Source organism: Apostichopus japonicus, chromosome 9 (assembly GCF_037975245.1).
Source record: "Apostichopus japonicus isolate 1M-3 chromosome 9, ASM3797524v1, whole genome shotgun sequence".
NCBI lineage: Eukaryota > Metazoa > Echinodermata > Holothuroidea > Aspidochirotida > Stichopodidae > Apostichopus > Apostichopus japonicus.
In genome coordinates, this window is record NC_092569.1 from 26,305,996 (window position 1) to 26,324,988 (window position 18,993).

Here is an 18,993-nt window from a genome sequence, read left to right on the forward strand (position 1 = left end):
TAGGCTTCGAGCAGCTCCCACGATATCGGTATTGTTAGGGTTCATCCTACTATCCTATGTCAATAGCAGAAGGCCTATACTATTGGCCCAAAAAAAAAATAAGTAACGTAGAACACTGTGTCCTAAATTGACAGTTGTATGTCTCACCCGTTCCGTAAAAACCTTCGAAAATGGCATGAAGAGTGTTAGTAGTCCCACAACACGACAACGAATAACTTCAGAACGAAGGAAAGGTTCGTTAACACATACAAAACGTGAAAAAACGTGAAAAATACGACACTACTCATTTCAACTGTGGCAGCTCGATGCAAGCGCCCACTGACTCTTGAGCAGAATAAGGACTTGAATCCAAGAGCTAGGTTTCTTTCATTCGGCTGACTATATTATTTTTGCCAATGTTTTCTTAGAGTTCCGTTTGTTATATTCATTATGCATTTTTAAGTCTCAAGAATAAAGACTTTGATTACAGAATCACGATGAAGCTATTGAGCAATGCACTGAACGAGGACTGGAGTTCAATAGTAGCCCACTTTTGGTAATTTCCAAGACTATACACTTACAATTTTTCATTTTGATGTAACAAAGATGAAAGGCAGTAGCACAGATCAAGTCAGATTTTTGCCTATGCCCACCTAGTCCCGCAGGCGAAATTATTTTTCCCACTTCGACGCGGCCATATTAGCATAATGGGCGTGGACTATCGGTCGTTGTTACGGCTTATTGGTCCACGTCACAGACTATGCAGTGATATCTCTCGGGTGTTTGTTTGGGTGCTGAAAGTTCTCAATTAAGTTACATGTCAGGGATTCTAGTACACGTACCAGTGTAATAAATAGTATAGTACAGAGGGACATTGCTATTTAGGCATAGTTATAGCAGGGAGCTGCTACTCTAACAGTAACAGCTCCCTGGTTATAGTTAATACAGACGCAAGTGACAACTGTTTAATAAAATGGGTAGAATATTTCAAGTCCGTAACAATACCCAGTAGCGTACGTAAACTAATGATGAAAGCACGTAGGCTCCTTACTGCAGTTTAAAAGGGGGTTCATTTATAAATGAACAAATAATTTAGAATGATGGATAAAACAATATGGGGCACAATACAATACATGTATCTTTGTAGGTTTTTAGCATTGAAAGGTCAGTGGGCCTACCTGGTGTAATATGAAGTGTAATAATCAATACCACGGGAGGTTCATTTATAACTTTTCCAGACCCTGCTGTCACGGGAGGTTCTTTTCCAAACTTTTCCTGACACGGGAGGTTCATAACACATCTAATAAACAAACACAGTTTGATTTTGTGATGGAATTTACCTCAAGAGCTCCAAGAAGACCCGATTGACTGGGAGAAGCAGTCGCACATCATCATGGATCTCATGAAGTCATGTCTTAGGCCTGAGTATATTGGGCCTGAGTATATTAGCTGAGTATATAATTAAAGAGCTATATACGTAAGAGCTCGAAGTCGAAGTCACAAACTTGCCGGCCTCTGACGTATTCATAAGCCACGCCCATGTGGCCGCGTCGAAGTGGGAAAAATAATTTCGCGTCCCGCAGGACTATATGGGCGGGTTGGTTCCAGGGGGAAGACTAGTATGGTTAAAAAGACTGGTGGTACATAATTGATGACTGAGTTGAAATTTGGTGGAGAGAAAGTTATAACTAACTTGGATTTGACACAATAAAAACGGTGCCATTTGCAGCTATCTCTGACAAAGAAAACCCATAATTTTCCTGACCTCATGCAGAATCAACCAGTTTGTATCTGACAACTCATCGCTTCCAAATTAAAATTTAATTGGGAAATATATAATTTGAAAGTAAGAATTTCCAAGTAGGCCTATGCCTAGCAATACTTGCAGGTCGAGGAAAACTGCATTCCAGGCCTAGAAAAAATGCATTTCTAAACATAAATTCTTGAACATAAATTTACTTCAAAAGTCACAAAATAATGCACCATTTCGCATCTAACTCTCAAATATTGAAAACATTTCAAAAGGAGAGGGGGACACCCCCTCCCCTTATACCCCTCCCCCAGGCCAGCTGTCACTGTCCGGGGGTCCTCCAAACATTTCAGTTTATCTCAAGGGGTCCTTGGATAGAAAAAGGTTGAGAACCTAGGTCTTAGGATGTCACTGTAAGAACATTATGCTTGGTGTCTTATCATATTATTGTCTGTCATTACGCTTTGTTTCTGTGGTGTACTAGCATATCACTGTCTGTCGTTATGCCTGGTTTATGTGATGTCTTATCATATCACTGCCAGTCAAATAATGCTGTGTTCATGTGATGTCTTAGCATATCACTGTCAGTCATAATGGTTTGTTTCAGTGATGTCTTAGCATATCACTGTCAGTCATTATGCTTGGTTTATGTGATGTCTTAGCATATCACTGTCAGTCATTATGCTTTTTTTCTGTGATGTCTTAGCATATCTCTGTCAGTCATAATGGTTTGTTTCTGTGATGTCTTAGCATATCTCTGTCAGTCAGTATGCTTTGTTTATGTGATGTCTTAGCATATCACTGTCTGTCGTTATGCTTGGTTTATGTGATGTCTTAGCATATCTCCGTCAGTCATAATGCTTGGTTTATGTGATGTCTTGGCATATCTCTGTCTGTCATTATGCTTTGTTTATGTGATGTCTTAGCATATCACTGTCTGTCGTTATGCTTGGTTTATGTGATGTCTTAGCATATCTCTGTCTGTCATTATGCTTGGTTTATGTGATGTCTTAGCATATCACTGTCTGTCGTTATGCTTGGTTTATGTGATGTCTTATCATATCACTGTCTGTCGTTATGCTTGGTTTATGTGATGTCTTAGCATACAGTATCTCTGCCAGTCATAATGCTTGGTTTATGTGATGTCTTGGCATATCTCCGTCTGTCGTTATGCTTGGTTTATGTGATGTCTTAGCATATCTCCGTCAGTCATAATGCTTGGTTTATGTGATGTCTTGGCATATCTCTGTCTGTCATTATGCTTTTTTTATGTGATGTCTTAGCATATCACTGTCTGTCGTTATGCTTGGTTTATGTGATGTCTTAGCATATCGATGTCAGTCGTTATGCTTTGTTCCTGTGATGTCTTAGCATATCACTGTCAGTCATTATGCTTTGTTTCTGTGATGTCTTAGCATATCTCTGTCAGTAATAATGCTTGGTTTATGTGATGTCTTAGCATATCACTGTCAGTCATAATGGTTTGTTTCTGTGATGTCTTAGCATATCTCTGTCAGTCAGTATGCTTGGTTTATGTGATGTTTTAGCATATCTCTGTCAGTCATAATGGTTTGTTTCTGTGATGTCTTAGCATATCTCTGTCAGTCAGTATGCTTGGTTTATGTGATGTCTTAGCATATCCCTGTCAGTAATAATGCTTGGTTTATGTGATGTCTTAGCATATCTCTGTCTGTTATTATGCTTGGTTTATGTGATGTCTTAGCATATCTCTGTCAGTCATAATGGTTTGTTTCTGTGATGTCTTAGCATATCTCTGTCAGTCAGTATGCTTGGTTTATGTGATGTTTCAGCATATCACTGTCTGTCGTTATGCTTGGTTTATGTGATGTCTTGGCATATCCCTGTAAGTCATTATGCTTGGTTTATGTGATGTCTTAGCATATCACTGTCTGTCATTATGCTTTGTTTCTGTAATGTCTTAGCATATCTCTGTCTGTTATTATGCTTGGTTTATGTGATGTCTTAGCATATCTCTGTCAGTCATAATGGTTTGTTTCTGTGATGTCTTAGCATATCTCTGTCAGTCAGTATGCTTGGTTTATGTGATGTTTCAGCATATCACTGTCTGTCGTTATGCTTGGTTTATGTGATGTCTTAGCATATCTCTGTCAGTCATAATGGTTTGCTTCTGTGATGTCTTAGCATATCTCTGTCAGTCAGTATGCTTGGTTTATGTGATGTTTCAGCATATCACTGTCTGTCGTTATGCTTGGTTGATGTGATGTCTTAGCATATCACTGTCTGTTATTATGCTTGGTTTCTGTGATGTCTTAGCATATCTCTGTCAGTGATTATGCTTGGTTTCTGTGATGTCTTAGCATATCACTGTCATTCATTATGCTTTGTTTCTGTGATTTCTTAGCATATAAGTGTTAGTCCTTGTATGTGATCTATGTGATATATCACAGTTCGTTACAACAATAAACTTAATAGTTTTGTTTTAACTCTAATTCTATATTTAAACATATTAATGTATGTATATGTATATTAGATCCTCATGCAAGCAGAAACTCGCAAAGAAGCCTAATTGGCTTATCAAAGCCGCAAGCTGACCGAAGTCAGTCTCTCACATTCATATTTAACGTCCATGATTATGAATTGTTAATTGTCAACAACCCTGTAACTGGACGACATACATTAATCTGGGAGTGACTCGAACCGGGGACCTTATGATTGAAAGGCACCGGTGTTAACCACTGAGCTAACACTCCATTACCCAGGAACCATAGTGTAAGTTAATCCAATAACTATTAATCCTGCTTCTTAGGACTAGTATAGACCAGCCAAGAGCCATTACCTTACTAATCACATTTTAATTATTATAATGATAGCAAATGATTTCTCACTGAATTATCTGGATTTTTATGTCTTGTTAATGTAGCAATGTAACAGGAAGGAATATTCTCAGGCAAATATAGTGGTGACTTGTCGACACCCACCCACTCTGGAGTGAAGATGGCAGCAGAAAGGAGTTGGGTTAATCCAATATGTTCAAGATTTGCTCCTACAAAGTACAAACTATGGCAGCAATTAATAGGATCTTTTCATGGATGATTGAAGCATTAGCTGAAAGTGTTGTGTATCTGGGGTCAATAACACATCCTCACAGCAATTTTTCTCATGAGGGTATTTTTTCTTTAAATTTGGTGCAATTGCAGACCTGCTAACTGCTGACTGAATGATGTCATCTGGGCAATTGAGCTGAGAATGTCTTTATTTATCTTTCATAATATTTCAATCATTCATCAAAACAGGAGGAAATTAAAAAAAAGTATTGCATGTAATGAAATCACAGACCACATACTGTGATCAACTTCAGATAGTAAGGAATGGCTTAGCTGTCCAAATAGGTCACATACAACCATATCTTGAGGTAGGTGCAATATGGCTTGGTTCCAGTGGGCCACACCTAGATAAATATGCATTCGGTCATCCCCTTTAATCCCGACGATACTGACCGTCTATTCATGAAGGGATTATATAGAGTTTGAATTCCCCTGAAAAGCGTCAGTAATCCTGAAGGTTTATGAACTAACAGACTGGAGAAGAAATGAAGCCCTGATAAAAGGCAAGCTTTGAACACTCACTCAAAATATGTTGAAGGTTTTAATGGAAAGATGCAGTAAGCCCAACCAAAATAACGAAAAGAACGACCAACCCAGCTCCCACCCTTTTTTATTTCAAACAGCTAATGATGCCACTTTTAAAACGAGTTTCCACCATAAGTATCATATTTTTAAAAATGGTCACAAAGGGAATATGTACAATAGAATAATGAATTAAAAGGCTTGTATAGACTTGTATTACTTCACGGCATGGTTCATGGTCGGAAATGGATTTCGTTTTACCTATAATAAGGCTTAAATTATTACCATGCGGAATAAAGAAACAAGACATAGACGCTTACTACAGAACTGGACAATTCACCATGTAGCAACACAAATTGTATTGAAAACCAAATAAAAATGTAATCCATATATTCCATAGCAGTGATAGCAGGATATTTTCATCCATGTGATAACGTATATAACCATTTGCAACCATCCCCATCCATAAAGTAACATACCCTGCCTCTCCACCCTCCCATTGCTACAATAACTGAAAAATGTTGCTTTAAACCAGAATGAAAACATTTCATGGTTCCTTGCTGCTGTTCATTAGTTCCATTCATAGGGAAATTTCTAACAAAGCCCTAATACAACAACAGTAATTTATGCTCACAAACTTTTGTTGCCAAAGTTATGCTAAGCCCTGATATCAATTGCAACACACATCAGTGTGTGAAGACTATCTACCATTATCATCATACCAAGTTTGACGAAATTCCGACTAGTAATAGTAGCCAAGTAATTGCAATTTGGAGTTTTTTACGTTTGACCCCATGACCTCATTAATATTCATATGAGCACCAAAATCAACAGGGTTAATCTACTTACTATGGGCCACCCACTCACTAAGTATGGTAATGATTGGTCATTCCCTTGTTGAGTTATTGTGCATACAAACTTTTCATAACAAAATAATGCTAGCCCCCCCCCCCCCCCCCTTATAAACATGCATGATATCAATTGCAACACACATCAGTGTGTGGAGACTATCTACCAATATCATCATACCAAGTTTGACGAAATTCCAATAAATAGTAGCCAAGTTATTGCAACTTGGGAGTTTTTCACGTTTGACCCGTGACCTCATTAATATTTTTTAACTTTGACCTCGTATAACTTCGCACACGAAGGTCACACGGGGGTCAACCTATTGACATTTATGATCAGAAGGTACCTTTGACATCTGAAAATAGCATCGAAACTGTACAAATCCCCAAAACACGAAAAGGTCACCAGAGGTCAAATTGAGGTCAAGGGTCACCCAGATGCGGGTCGACAACTGGATTACATTGAAGCAACTCCCAACCTTAACGGACAGTTCGTTCTCAAGTTATCACAAAAATACTAGTTTTTTATCATTAATTGACCTTTGGTGACCTCGGATCACATGACCGTTAAGTTTGAAAATATTCCCCTATACCATTTGCAACTTGTCCCAAAATATCAACCGTGTCACACCTTGGAACCGAGAGTTATTGCATTAAATGTCTGAAAATTAACTTTGACCTCGTATAACTCCGCACACGAAGGTCACACGGGGGTCAACCCATTGACATTTAAGATCAGAAGGTACCTTTGACATCTGAAAATAGCATCGAAACTGTAAAAATCCCCAAAACATGAAAAGGTCACCAGAGGTCAAATTGAGGTCAAGGGTCACCCAGATGCGGGTCGATAATTGGAGTAAATTGAAGCAACTCCCAACCCTAACGGACAATTCGTTCTCAAGTTATCGCAAAAATACTAGTTTTTTATCATTAATTGACCTTTGGTGACCTCGGATCACATGACCGTTAAGTTTGAAAATATTCCCCTATACCATTTGCAACTTGTCCCAAAATATCAACCGTGTCACACCTTGGAACTGGGAATTATTGCACTAAATGTCTGAAAATTTAATTTGACCTCATATAACTTCACACACAGAGGTCACCTGGGGAAAACCTATTGACATTTTTGATTGGTGAGACGTGAATATAGCATCAAAACTGTAAAAATTCAAAAAAATTTTTCTTTGCCCATTTTTTCACCCAAAATACTAGTTTTTTAACATTAATTGACCTTTGATGACCTCGGATCACATGACCGTTAAGTTTGAAAATATTCCTCTATACCATTTGCAACTTGTCCCAAAATATCAACCTTGTTACACCTTGGCACTGGGAGTTATTGCATTAAATGTCTGAAAATTAACTTTGACCTTGTATAACTTTACACACAAAGGTCACCCGGGTGTCAACCCATTGACATTTTTGATCGGAAGGTACCTTTGATATCCAAATCTAGCATCAAAACCAAACATTTTCTTTTTCGCCCGTTTTCTCCCAAACTAAGCACATTTTTTCTAATGTGACCTTTGACCTTTTGACCTTGGTTTCAAATGTAGTTTGATCTGCTGATTCCAAAAATCAACACGACAAGTCTGTCCAGCTATCCTTACTCCGACCGAAAACTTTGACCCCATGTAAGTTCGCACAAAGGTCACACGGGGGTCAACCTATCGATATTTATGATCGGAAGGTACCTTTGACATCTGAAAATAGCATCGAAACTGTAAAAATCCCCAAAACATGAAAAGGTCACCAGAGGTCAAATTGAGGTCAAGGGTCACCCAGATGTGGGTCGACAATTGGATTACACTGAAGCAACTCCCAACCCTAACGGACATTTCGTTCTCAAGTTATCGCAAAAATACTAGTTTTTTAACATTAATTGACCTTTGGTGACCTCGGATCACATGACCGTTAAGTTTGAAAATATTCCTCTATACCATTTGCAACTTGTCCCAAAATATCAACCTTGTTACACCTTGGCACTGGGAGTTATTGCATTAAATGTCTGAAAATTAACTTTGACCTTGTATAACTTTACACACAAAGGTCACCCGGGTGTCAACCCATTGACATTTTTGATCGGAAGGTACCTTTGATATCCAAATCTAGCATCAAAACCAAACATTTTCTTTTTCGCCCGTTTTCTCCCAAACTAAGCACATTTTTTCTAATGTGACCTTTGACCTTTTGACCTTGGTTTCAAATGTAGTTTGATCTGCTGATTCCAAAAATCAACACGACAAGTCTGTCCAGCTATCCTTACTCCGACCGAAAACTTTGACCCCATGTAAGTTCGCACAAAGGTCACACGGGGGTCAACCTATCGATATTTATGATCGGAAGGTACCTTTGACATCTGAAAATAGCATCGAAACTGTAAAAATCCCCAAAACATGAAAAGGTCACCAGAGGTCAAATTGAGGTCAAGGGTCACCCAGATGTGGGTCGACAATTGGATTACACTGAAGCAACTCCCAACCCTAACGGACATTTCGTTCTCAAGTTATCGCAAAAATACTAGTTTTTTAACATTAATTGACCTTTGGTGACCTCAGATCACATGACCGTTAAGTTTCAAAATGTTTCCCTAACCAGTTCACAACTTGTCCCAAAATATCAACCTTGTCGTACATTGGCACTGGGAGTTATTGCAATTTTAGTATTTTGGGTTTTTGGACCACAACTGACCTTTGGTGACCTTTGTGGGCACCAAAAACAATAGGGTTCATCTACTCACTATGGGCCACCCACCCACCAAGTTTGATCATGATCAGTCAATCCCTTGTTGAGTTATCGTGCATACAAACTAAAGCGTCACACACACACACACACACACACACACACATACACACACACACACGCCAACCTGAATGCATAGGTTCCTTTGCTTTTAGCAAGGAACCAAAAATGTATATCGCCTTAAAACTGTTACTGTATTTGTGACCTCTGTAAAATTCTTACCACAGCTATATATTAAGTTGCATGCCAATGAACTTCCCTGGTAATCAAGGTCCAGGGGTGACTTCTTGGGTTGCTTAAAAACAATGAAGGTCATGCAGCTGGCTGCCCTAAAGAATGAACATAACACGATAAAATATACTTACCGAGTATATTATGAAAGAAACAGAACATGACATTTAATAGTACAGTGAACTTGTATACAACAGACAGAGAGAGAAACCTATAATTTGGACAAACCTGCATTTCCACTGTAATTTCCCAGTTTAGACAGTTTGTAATTGTCACTTTCATCGTTGATCCTGAACAAGTTATACTTAGCGTAGTATGAAGCTCCATGACTGTTCACCATATCAATCCGAAGTTGATAGTCACCTTGATTGGTGAGGTAATACAACTTATCATTTCCCAACCAAAACTCATGGTCCAGCTCACCAAAGCCTTCTTTATAGCTCTGCCAGTTACGATAGAAGTCAACGGAACCATCAACACGACGTTGGAACACCTGTATAATGTAAAAACAAAGAGAATAATTTTAATAATAAATAAGAATAAATTTATTTCAATAACATTTTCACTGAGAAGTGGACTGTATTCCTTCTATTACATATAAGCAAAGGATGACCTCTGAATGAAGCAGTAATTGACAATGTTCCAAACTGAAGTCCTCCACTCTCACCTGTAATTTACCCTTCTGTCAGTGGTATGGGATTCCCACATAGTATCTACAGACTTGTTATTATCTGAAACAGTAGTCGACAACCTTTGAGACCCACATGCCAGGATCATCCATGAGGATTGAGCCAGCCCCCATCAGACCCCAATCCCCTATTCCCCTTCAGAATGGATGCTCAGAAATCTTTGTGTAGTTTGCCCCCCCCCCCCACCCCCAGAATAGATGCTCAGAAAGCTAGTTTGGTCTATGGACTTCATGTTTAGTAAAAGAAACAAAACTTAGATAAATCTTCTAACGTCTAGAAAAAACCAGCGACCCACCAAAACTGATTTTTGTGACCCACAATTTCATCATCTACTTTTCAATCAATACTTGGAAGGATTGGTAAAGGTGAGACCCTACCTTAAAATCAGAACGCATTGAAGTTTCCATGAGGCAGTTAGCTGTATATTTAGGGAATCTAGTACATGAAGCATTTCTTAGGATATCATGCTAACAAGGCCTCAGATTCCACACATTGTTGTATCTTTCACTGACATAAAAGGACCACTACATTAGACTAACTAACCTAGAATGTGTGTGACGTTGTACCTGAACTGACTTAAATTGCAAAGTGAATTTCACCCTCTACCATAGTTGATTGTACACACACCAGGACAGAAAACTGTAGAACTGCTGTCTGTGTGTGTAATGTAGACAATTAGACCACTGCTGGATATTGTTGCTTAAATATATTAACTCTGTCCCATTACAAATAATGGAATCTTATTGTCAAACTTCCACACTATTCATTTGGAAGAGAAACATTCTGAAAGATTTTGAGCTCAACTCTGGTTTGTATTGAAATGCCCAATTCTTCATTTCCCCTTTGATGATTACTTCAATAAATCTAAAATGACCTCATTATCTAAGAGAAAGAGCCTAATATCGTGACAGGCAGATTGCTTTTGTAATAAAACTCTAAATTTATATCAAGTGAGCAACACATCAACTCTGAAATTTCCCAATTTATAGATACTGTAATCAAACACTGTAATAACCACAAATGGACTGGAACTGTAGGTTCAAAATTAATCAAGAAAATTAAGATTCAAAGGAAGATGCAAAGTTCAATGGGAAGAATATCAATGTACTGCTACCATCTGCATGGTTTCATTAGTGTAACCATAAGTGTATTAAGTTGAAACTTGTTTCTAGAGGATGCTGAAAGGCTTTTTTTTGTTTGTGGCAAATTCACTGCCATTGAAAATGTAAAGGAAGGAACAGAACCCATCACCCTTGCGTGACAAACGAATGAGAATGTGTGTATTACTATTGTACAGAGCACACCTCTGGTGCTTAGAATCTGACAATATGCACAGAATTACTACATTTTGAGGCAAACGTATACGCCGTATTTATGAAACATAGGATATCATACTAATTAAAGTGTATCCTCCTCCGTCAGTCATATACAATATATCTTCTACACTATAGGATGTTATACTAGATCGACTTACCGTCCATCCACCTCCGTCAGTCATATTATACAATATATCGTCTATACTATAGGATGTCATACTAGACTTACCGTCCATCCTCCTCCGTCAGTCATATTATACATACAGTGTATAAATTTAAGAAATTTAAAGTGGTTGTCCCCAGGACAACCAGCACACCAATTTTTGGTTGTCCTGCTGAAATTTTGGTCGTCCTGTAAAGCTATATTAATTTATGTTCGGAAGAAAATACTTGTTTGGGACTCCTAAGAAACTGTGAATGTTGAGCGATTTCATGGATTCTAGATCAAATTCTGTGTTTCTTTCCACGGCCTTGCTGGATTTTATTTTCTAATAATGCTAACTGTAGCAAAGATTGTGTACATTAGTTAGGTACATGAAGTTTTGCTGCAGGGCGTAACGATACAATAACCATGTGGTAATCTGTAGGTGCGTCATAGTACTGGTCTAGTGTTTCAGTTTCAGTAATGTTATTATAGCGAAAAAAACTTTGGGTCCCAGGGACGCAAGCCCCTGAAAAAGTTTGCGTCCTGTAAAAAAAAAAGCTTGCGTCCCGATCGAACTCCAATTACGTTTATTGTATGACCTACTGTACTAACACTAGTGTAGTATTGTAGTGACCGCACTGCAAGCGAGCCTATATATTCCCTCTCGTAAAGTGGAACAGCCTACTTATTTTGTTTATAGACATTCTGTCGCCCAACTTTCTTGCTTATCTTTACTCCCATTTATAGTAAACTTGAACAAAGAGGACCAGTGTCCAACGAGAGAAAGTTTTGGGGTCATAAGTTCAAGTGTAGAGCGACATATTTTTATCAGTCACTTCGTTCATGGAATCGGTCAGCGAAGGTCGTTCCCTAAGCCGTAATACTACTTTATAACTACAATATATACCATTGCCTACACTACAGCGATAGCTGGCTAAAAAGGCCGATACTTCACATATATTTCGTATATTCTTCGGGAATCCACCGGACATTCATGTGTGGGATGTAGCAATGCAACCCACCAAGTACTAGCGGATTCAGTGATACATTTATTCATTTATAAGGATTTTCATATATACGGATCTATTCTGGAACTGACAGTTCAAGATCCCTGGACCGACGCAAGGAGGGTTAGACTAGACAGAACAATTATTAGAGGTTAGTAGTATTTATTATTATTATTTACAAGACCTCTAAATTGGTGACCCCGACGTGATAGTTTAATTCTTCCTTGTGAGTTTATCAGGATATTGACTGTGTGTAAACGAACAGTTCAGCCAGTACAGTTTGTGTAGTCACATGACATTTCATAATTTACTAGCTTATACACTCGCTTAGAATATCGGTCAAACCCGGCATGAACATTCATTTTCTATTCGTGGCGGATTCTCGTTCATATTCATTCGAGCGTTATTCATTACCAGCGAGTTACGACATAAACATAGACTATATTATTAAACGGGGAGCTACAGTCCAAGATTTATTATCACCGACACTATCCAGGCTCCGACATTATATCAGTGATAGTTGGGTAATAGTTAAAGTAGCTGCAGGCATCAACGATCTCACAGAATTTTCTAGTCGGGACTCCAGGGGAAAGCGCGCCCTCAAACCATCTCGCGTAACATCGCATGAGCTTTTCAACGAGTTAGAACGTTTCAAACATAGCGTACTCGCCACACACCCCAAGTCTATCGTATCATTCGCCACTATTCCACCTGCGTCGTTCTTAAAATTCCAACAGTATAGGAACTTACGATCGCCCATTTTCACGGCAGCCGAACTATCTACATTCCAACATCAGCACAATATAACAATTGACGCCATCAATCGGCAAATTAAGGAGTACAATCGTAACGCACCGAACATCATTCAGCCTTGGAATTTGTCTTGGCACACATCTATCCGCAAAGCCGACAAACGCCGATCTCGCTCCGGTCGTCCACTGCGTAGAATTCGAAACAATTTCACACACTTATATGACGGTCTACACGCGATTTCATCGATCAAGCGTAAGTGGCATATAGAGCTGGTCAAATCGTTCAGCAAGGAATTACAAGCACTTCAAGAGTTAAATTAAGCGTGTATATCCTTAATATTCTATAACATTTCATGTAACTAAATTGTTTATGTCATCATGACCGATCCAGAGAAAAAAACCGAAACCCAGTCAAGACTCGCTGCAGTTAGTTTGAAACTACCTCCCTTTTGGCCGAACGATCCGACCATTTGGTTCGCACAGGTCGAAGCGCAGTTTACCACGCGTGGCATTACGTCAGAGCAGACGCAATACGCATACGTTGTCGCTTCCCTTCAGCCCGAGATAGCACAGGAAGTTAGGGATTTATTGTTGCACACGCCCGCCAAACAACCGTATTCTACATTGAAGTCCGAGCTGATTAAGCGAACAAGTGCGTCGGAACAAAGGCGGCTACATCAACTACTCATATCAGAGGAACTCGGCGATCGCAAACCGTCACAACTATTACGGCGCATGCGCCAGCTTCTCGGGGATAGCAGATTAGATGACAATTTCCTCCGCCAGCTATTCTTACAGCGACTACCGACTAATGTGCAGCTTATTCTAGCAACCACTAGCGAGACAATCGACCTTGAGCAACTTGCAGTCATTGCAGACAAAATCATGGAAGTAACCCCGTCTGTCCATCAGGTCTCGGCCATTGCACCTACCCCTACGGTTAATTCTGTCAATGCACCTTCTACAGAGATGGCAGAATTGAGGGAAATGGTCGCAGCTCTCACACTGAAAGTCGAGGCCCTAGGTAGACAGCAAGGTAACCGAACCAATAGGAGCCGGTCTAAACCGAGGGATGGTAAGTCATCCCAACGACGAACAAGGTCTCCGTCTTCTGAGCGTTCCCATGCTGGATCTCAGTGTTGGTACCACTGGCAATATGGTGCTGCAGCGGAGAAATGTACACCACCATGTAACTTTCAGACATCCGGCAACCAAAACAAGTCCCCAAACTCAACAGCCAGCGATTAGGAACGACGAATCGTCATGGCGCATCATCCAGCAGTCGTTTATTTTATATCACTGACGGCCGGACAGGTTCCAGATTTTTAGTTGACACCGGGGCTGAGGTGAGCGTCTTTCCTGCGACAAAAGTGGAAAAAGGGAAACAGCCATTGTTTACCTTAAATGCCGCAAACCAGACACCCATCTCTGCCTTTGGTGAGAGGTCATTCACACTCGACATTGGTCTACGACGCGTTTATCGCTGGGTCTTCATACTAGCCGATGTAGCATCGCCATTACTAGGTGCTGATTTCCTCGCTCACTTTTCATTAGCCGTGGACGTCAAACATCGCAAGCTAATCGATCTCGAAACATCGCTCAGCGTAAACGTGCGCACTTCAACAGACACGTCGCCGAGTCCGTCTTATCGTATCTCCAATCTACAATCGCAGTATCACGCGTTACTCGACACATATCCGGACATCACCAGACCATGCTACAAGGAAACGGCAATCAAGCATAACATTACCCATCACATTATTACAAAGGGTACCCCTGTATTCGCACGGCCTCGTAGATTAGTGTCGGACAAATATCGGATTGCGAAAGACGAATTCGAACACATGATCCAACTAGGAATCGTCAGGCCCTCAGAGAGCTGTTGGTCTTCACCCCTTCACATGGTTCCTAAGAAGTCTGGTGACTGGCATCCATGTGGTGACTACCGGGCCCTCAACGATTCAACAGTGCCTGATAGGTACCCCATACCACATATTCATGACTTTACATCTTCTCTCCATGGTAAAACCATTTTCTCCAAGATTGACCTTGTAAGAGCTTATCATCAGATACCTGTCGAGCCAGATGACGTTCCCAAAACTGCCATCACTACCCCATTTGGCTTGTTCGAATTTGTGAGAATGCCATTCGGTCTCAGGAATAGTGCCCAGACATTTCAGTGTTTCATCGACCAAGTATTACGAGGCCTCCCATTCGTATATGCGTACATCGATGACCTGCTCATCGCTAGTTCTTCACATGAAGAGCACTACGATCATCTGCGACAACTCTTCGATCGCCTTCATGAACACGGAATAGTAATCAATCCTTCGAAGAGCATTTTCGGCGTTTCATCTCTGGATTTTCTAGGACATCACGTCGATGCAAGTGGCATTACTCCATTAACGGACAAAGTCAAAGCAATCACTGACTTTCCGCCACCTGATACACTCCGCAAGTTACGAGAGTTTCTGGGGCTTGTTAATTTCTATAGACGGTTCATTCCAAACTGTGCTATCATCATTCAACCTCTGACTGATCTCTTACGAACTAATCTTAAGAACATGCCTATCACCTTGACGGATATTCAGTTACAGGCATTTTCGAATGTCAAAGCTTCACTTGCACAATCTACACTTCTCAATCATCTACACCCTACCGCCCAGCTCTGTCTGATGGTGGACGCTTCGGACGTAGCTGTAGGTGGGGTTCTCCAGCAGTTAGTGGGAGGTAACTGGGAGCCAATCGCATTCTTTTCGAAGCGCCTACAGAAAGCGGAAACTCGTTACAGCACATTCGGTCGCGAGTTATTGGCTGTATATCTCACCATTCGCTACTTTCGTCATCTCCTAGAAGGTAGACAATTTCACGTCTTATCAGATCATAAGCCACTTACATATTCATTCTTGACTAGTCCTGACAAGTACTCACCACGAGAAATTCGTCATTTGGATTTCGTCTCACAGTTTACTACGGACATACGTCATATCAAAGGTAAAGATAACGTTGTAGCAGATGCCTTATCTCGAAGCACGATCAACACAGTCAGTGCTTCGAATATAGATTTTAAAGCGATATCAGCGGAACAGGAAGTCGACGAAGAGCTCAGCAAGCTACGTCAGTCGTCGACTTTGCAATTCAAAGAAGTTCCGTTACCGTCATCTCAAGGTACCATCACTTGTGACATCTCTACAGGCACATCCAGACCATATGTGCCACAAAGATTTCGTCGTGCAGTTTTCGACTCCCTGCATTCTTTATCTCATCCAGGCATTCGGGCAACACAACATCTCATCACTAAACGTTTCGTGTGGCCCGGTATCAATCGAGACGTTCGTGAATGGACTCGCTCATGCATCAGGTGTCAGCAGGCCAAGGTACATCGCCACAACGTGGCACCGGTAGGTACCTTCGTAACACCTAATGCACGTTTTGAACACATTCATATTGACATTGTAGGACCACTTCCACCATCAAACGGATATACGTACCTTCTTACTATAGTTGATCGTTTCTCTCGATGGCCGGAGGCTGTACCTATCAGTGACATCACAGCTGAAACAGTAGCCAAGGTATTCATTCAGCGATGGGTCACAATATTTGGAGTACCATCTGTAATCACCACAGACAGGGGATCGCAATTTGAATCATCACTATTCAGAGAGCTCAGTCGCATGCTCGGTTCGAAACGCATTCGCACAACTTCATACCATCCTGCAGCGAACGGTTTAGTAGAGCGCTTTCATCGACAGCTAAAAGCCTCGCTCAAAGCGCAGCCGGATTCTACAAACTGGACAGAAGCACTTCCGCTTGCACTCCTAGGTATCCGCGCCACGGTTAAAGCCGACATTAACTGCTCCGCTGCAGAATTAGTTTTTGGTGCTCCACTTACATTACCATGCGAACTAGTAACACCCATTGACACTCCTGCCCTGACGGACCCGAGCAAATATTCAGATCGCTTAAAGCAGCATATGGCAAATCTACGTCCAGCAATAACTAGGCCGTCACGTCACACCAGCCAGTTAGACAAGAATCTACAAACTTGTACACATGTGTGGGTTCGCACTGACGCAGTTCGTAAGTCGCTACAGTCCCCGTACAAAGGACCATATCGTGTAATTAGCAAAGGCGATAAGTTTTTCAAGCTAGATTACATCACCAGGGAAGAAATTGTTAGTATAGATCGCTTGAAGGTAGCATACTTAGATAAAGATTTCAGTGACGAACTACTATCAGATCAATCATCACGACCTAGTGAGCCACCTTCTAGGAAGCCACCATCTGGTAAGCCTCCAGTACGTTCATTGCCTACGCCTATTCTTCGTAAACAAAGTAATATTTCTTCTCCGCCTCAAGTTAATAGACCAGATAGAGTAACTCGTAGTGGCCGACATGTTCATTGGCCCAGCAGATTTATCCATGAAGTTAGTAGCTAGTCATTTTAGCTACGCAGTTCTAATCGATTGCCTTCCATTATTATTAGCAATCTAGGGGGGAGCTAGATGTAGTGACCGCACTGCAAGCGAGCCTATATATTCCCTCTCGTAAAGTGGAACAGCCTACTTATTTTGTTTATAGACATTCTGTCGCCCAACTTTCTTGCTTATCTTTACTCCCATTTATAGTAAACTTGAACAAAGAGGACCAGTGTCCAACGAGAGAAAGTTTTGGGGTCATAAGTTCAAGTGTAGAGCGACATATTTTTATCAGTCACTTCGTTCATGGAATCGGTCAGCAAAGGTCGTTCCCTAAGCCGTAATATTACTTTATAACTACAATATATACCATTGCCTACACTACAGCGATAGCTGGCTAAAAAGGCCGATACTTCACATATTTTTCGTATATTCTTCGGGAATCCACCGGACATTCATGTGTGGGATGTAGCAATGCAACCCACCAAGTACTAGCGGATTCAGTGATACATTTATTCATTTATAAGGATTTTCATATATACGGATCTATTCTGGAACTGACAGTTCAAGATCCCTGGACCGACGCAAGGAGGGTTAGACTAGACAGAACAATTATTAGAGGTTAGTAGTATTTATTATTATTATTTACAAGACCTCTAAAGTATCACTGCCTATACTTTGTGAATGATATACACAATATTATAGGGCAGATGGCTCAGTGTCTTAGCTTCGGTGTTTGACAGGGCGGCCCGGTCCACTCCTCCTTTCGCCCACCCTGCCGTTTTGAAATTTTTTACCCCTAGCCCCCTCCTTCATCCGCCCTTGTACTTCCCTACTCGCCAACTCTGTAGTAGCTCCATGCTTTGACCTTGCAGCGCTTCCAACAGCCAAACTCTTCAAAATCAATGTAGGTCTACAGTGTGTATATCTCTCATTAAATTCCACACTGTACTACTGAAGTTACATAGGCCTGTTCGAACTTCATTTTCAACTACACTTGCGCAAATCATCAAAACCTGATCCACATTTATCCTGGGCTCTTTGCAAACAATCATCTGTGCGAAATTACAGTAGGCCTATGTGAATAGATTTTTACGCAATGTCGATTAAAAATCAAACTTCAATGTTCTAAAGTACAGAAGTTTACACACGAATGTTGCTCCAAAATCAACTTTACTGAAGCACGTGGTCAATTGAGCCGCGAAAAAGTTTGCAACAGAAACTACTGTGGTATGGATGCACATTTCACATTAGCAACTCTTATTGCAGAGAAAAGAAACATACTGTGAGATAAAATATCCTTTCAGGATCAGATATGTAAGCTTCCCACAAAAGTCATAACATTTTCTGATCAAAACAATGATTAAAATATTACGTGATAGTCTCAGAAACAATTCAAGTGTATCTTCGTACCACCAGTGATTGTTGTCAAAATGTACGTTACAAATATGAGGCAAGGCCTAACGTTATGATCATTGAGTGCACACATATGATAGCCTTTACCA

The 18,993-nt window shown here is 40.5% G+C and overlaps 2 protein-coding genes across 3 annotated transcripts in view; one reads left to right on the forward strand and one right to left on the reverse strand.

Moving 5' to 3' along the window:
* LOC139974339 (fibrinogen-like protein A) overlaps positions 1 to 18,993 on the reverse strand; it is a 55,822-nt gene that overhangs the window by 10,721 nt on the left and 26,108 nt on the right. For both annotated transcript variants that reach the window (XM_071981390.1, XM_071981389.1), the window contains exon 8: positions 9,390 to 9,654. In XM_071981390.1, the coding sequence (XP_071837491.1) occupies positions 9,390 to 9,654 (265 nt within the window). The remainder of the gene's footprint in view (positions 1 to 9,389; positions 9,655 to 18,993) is intronic.
* LOC139974348 (uncharacterized) lies at positions 12,413 to 14,332 on the forward strand. The gene has a single exon (XM_071981410.1). It carries the CDS (start codon positions 13,449 to 13,451, stop codon positions 14,316 to 14,318), a length of 870 nt encoding a protein of 289 aa, XP_071837511.1. The 5' UTR covers positions 12,413 to 13,448; the 3' UTR covers positions 14,319 to 14,332.

Bases quoted from the DNA above. Each gene is read 5' to 3' on its own strand.
- LOC139974348 (XM_071981410.1), top strand. From the start codon at position 13,449: ATGACCGATCCAGAGAAAAAAACCGAAACCCAGTCAAGACTCGCTGCA.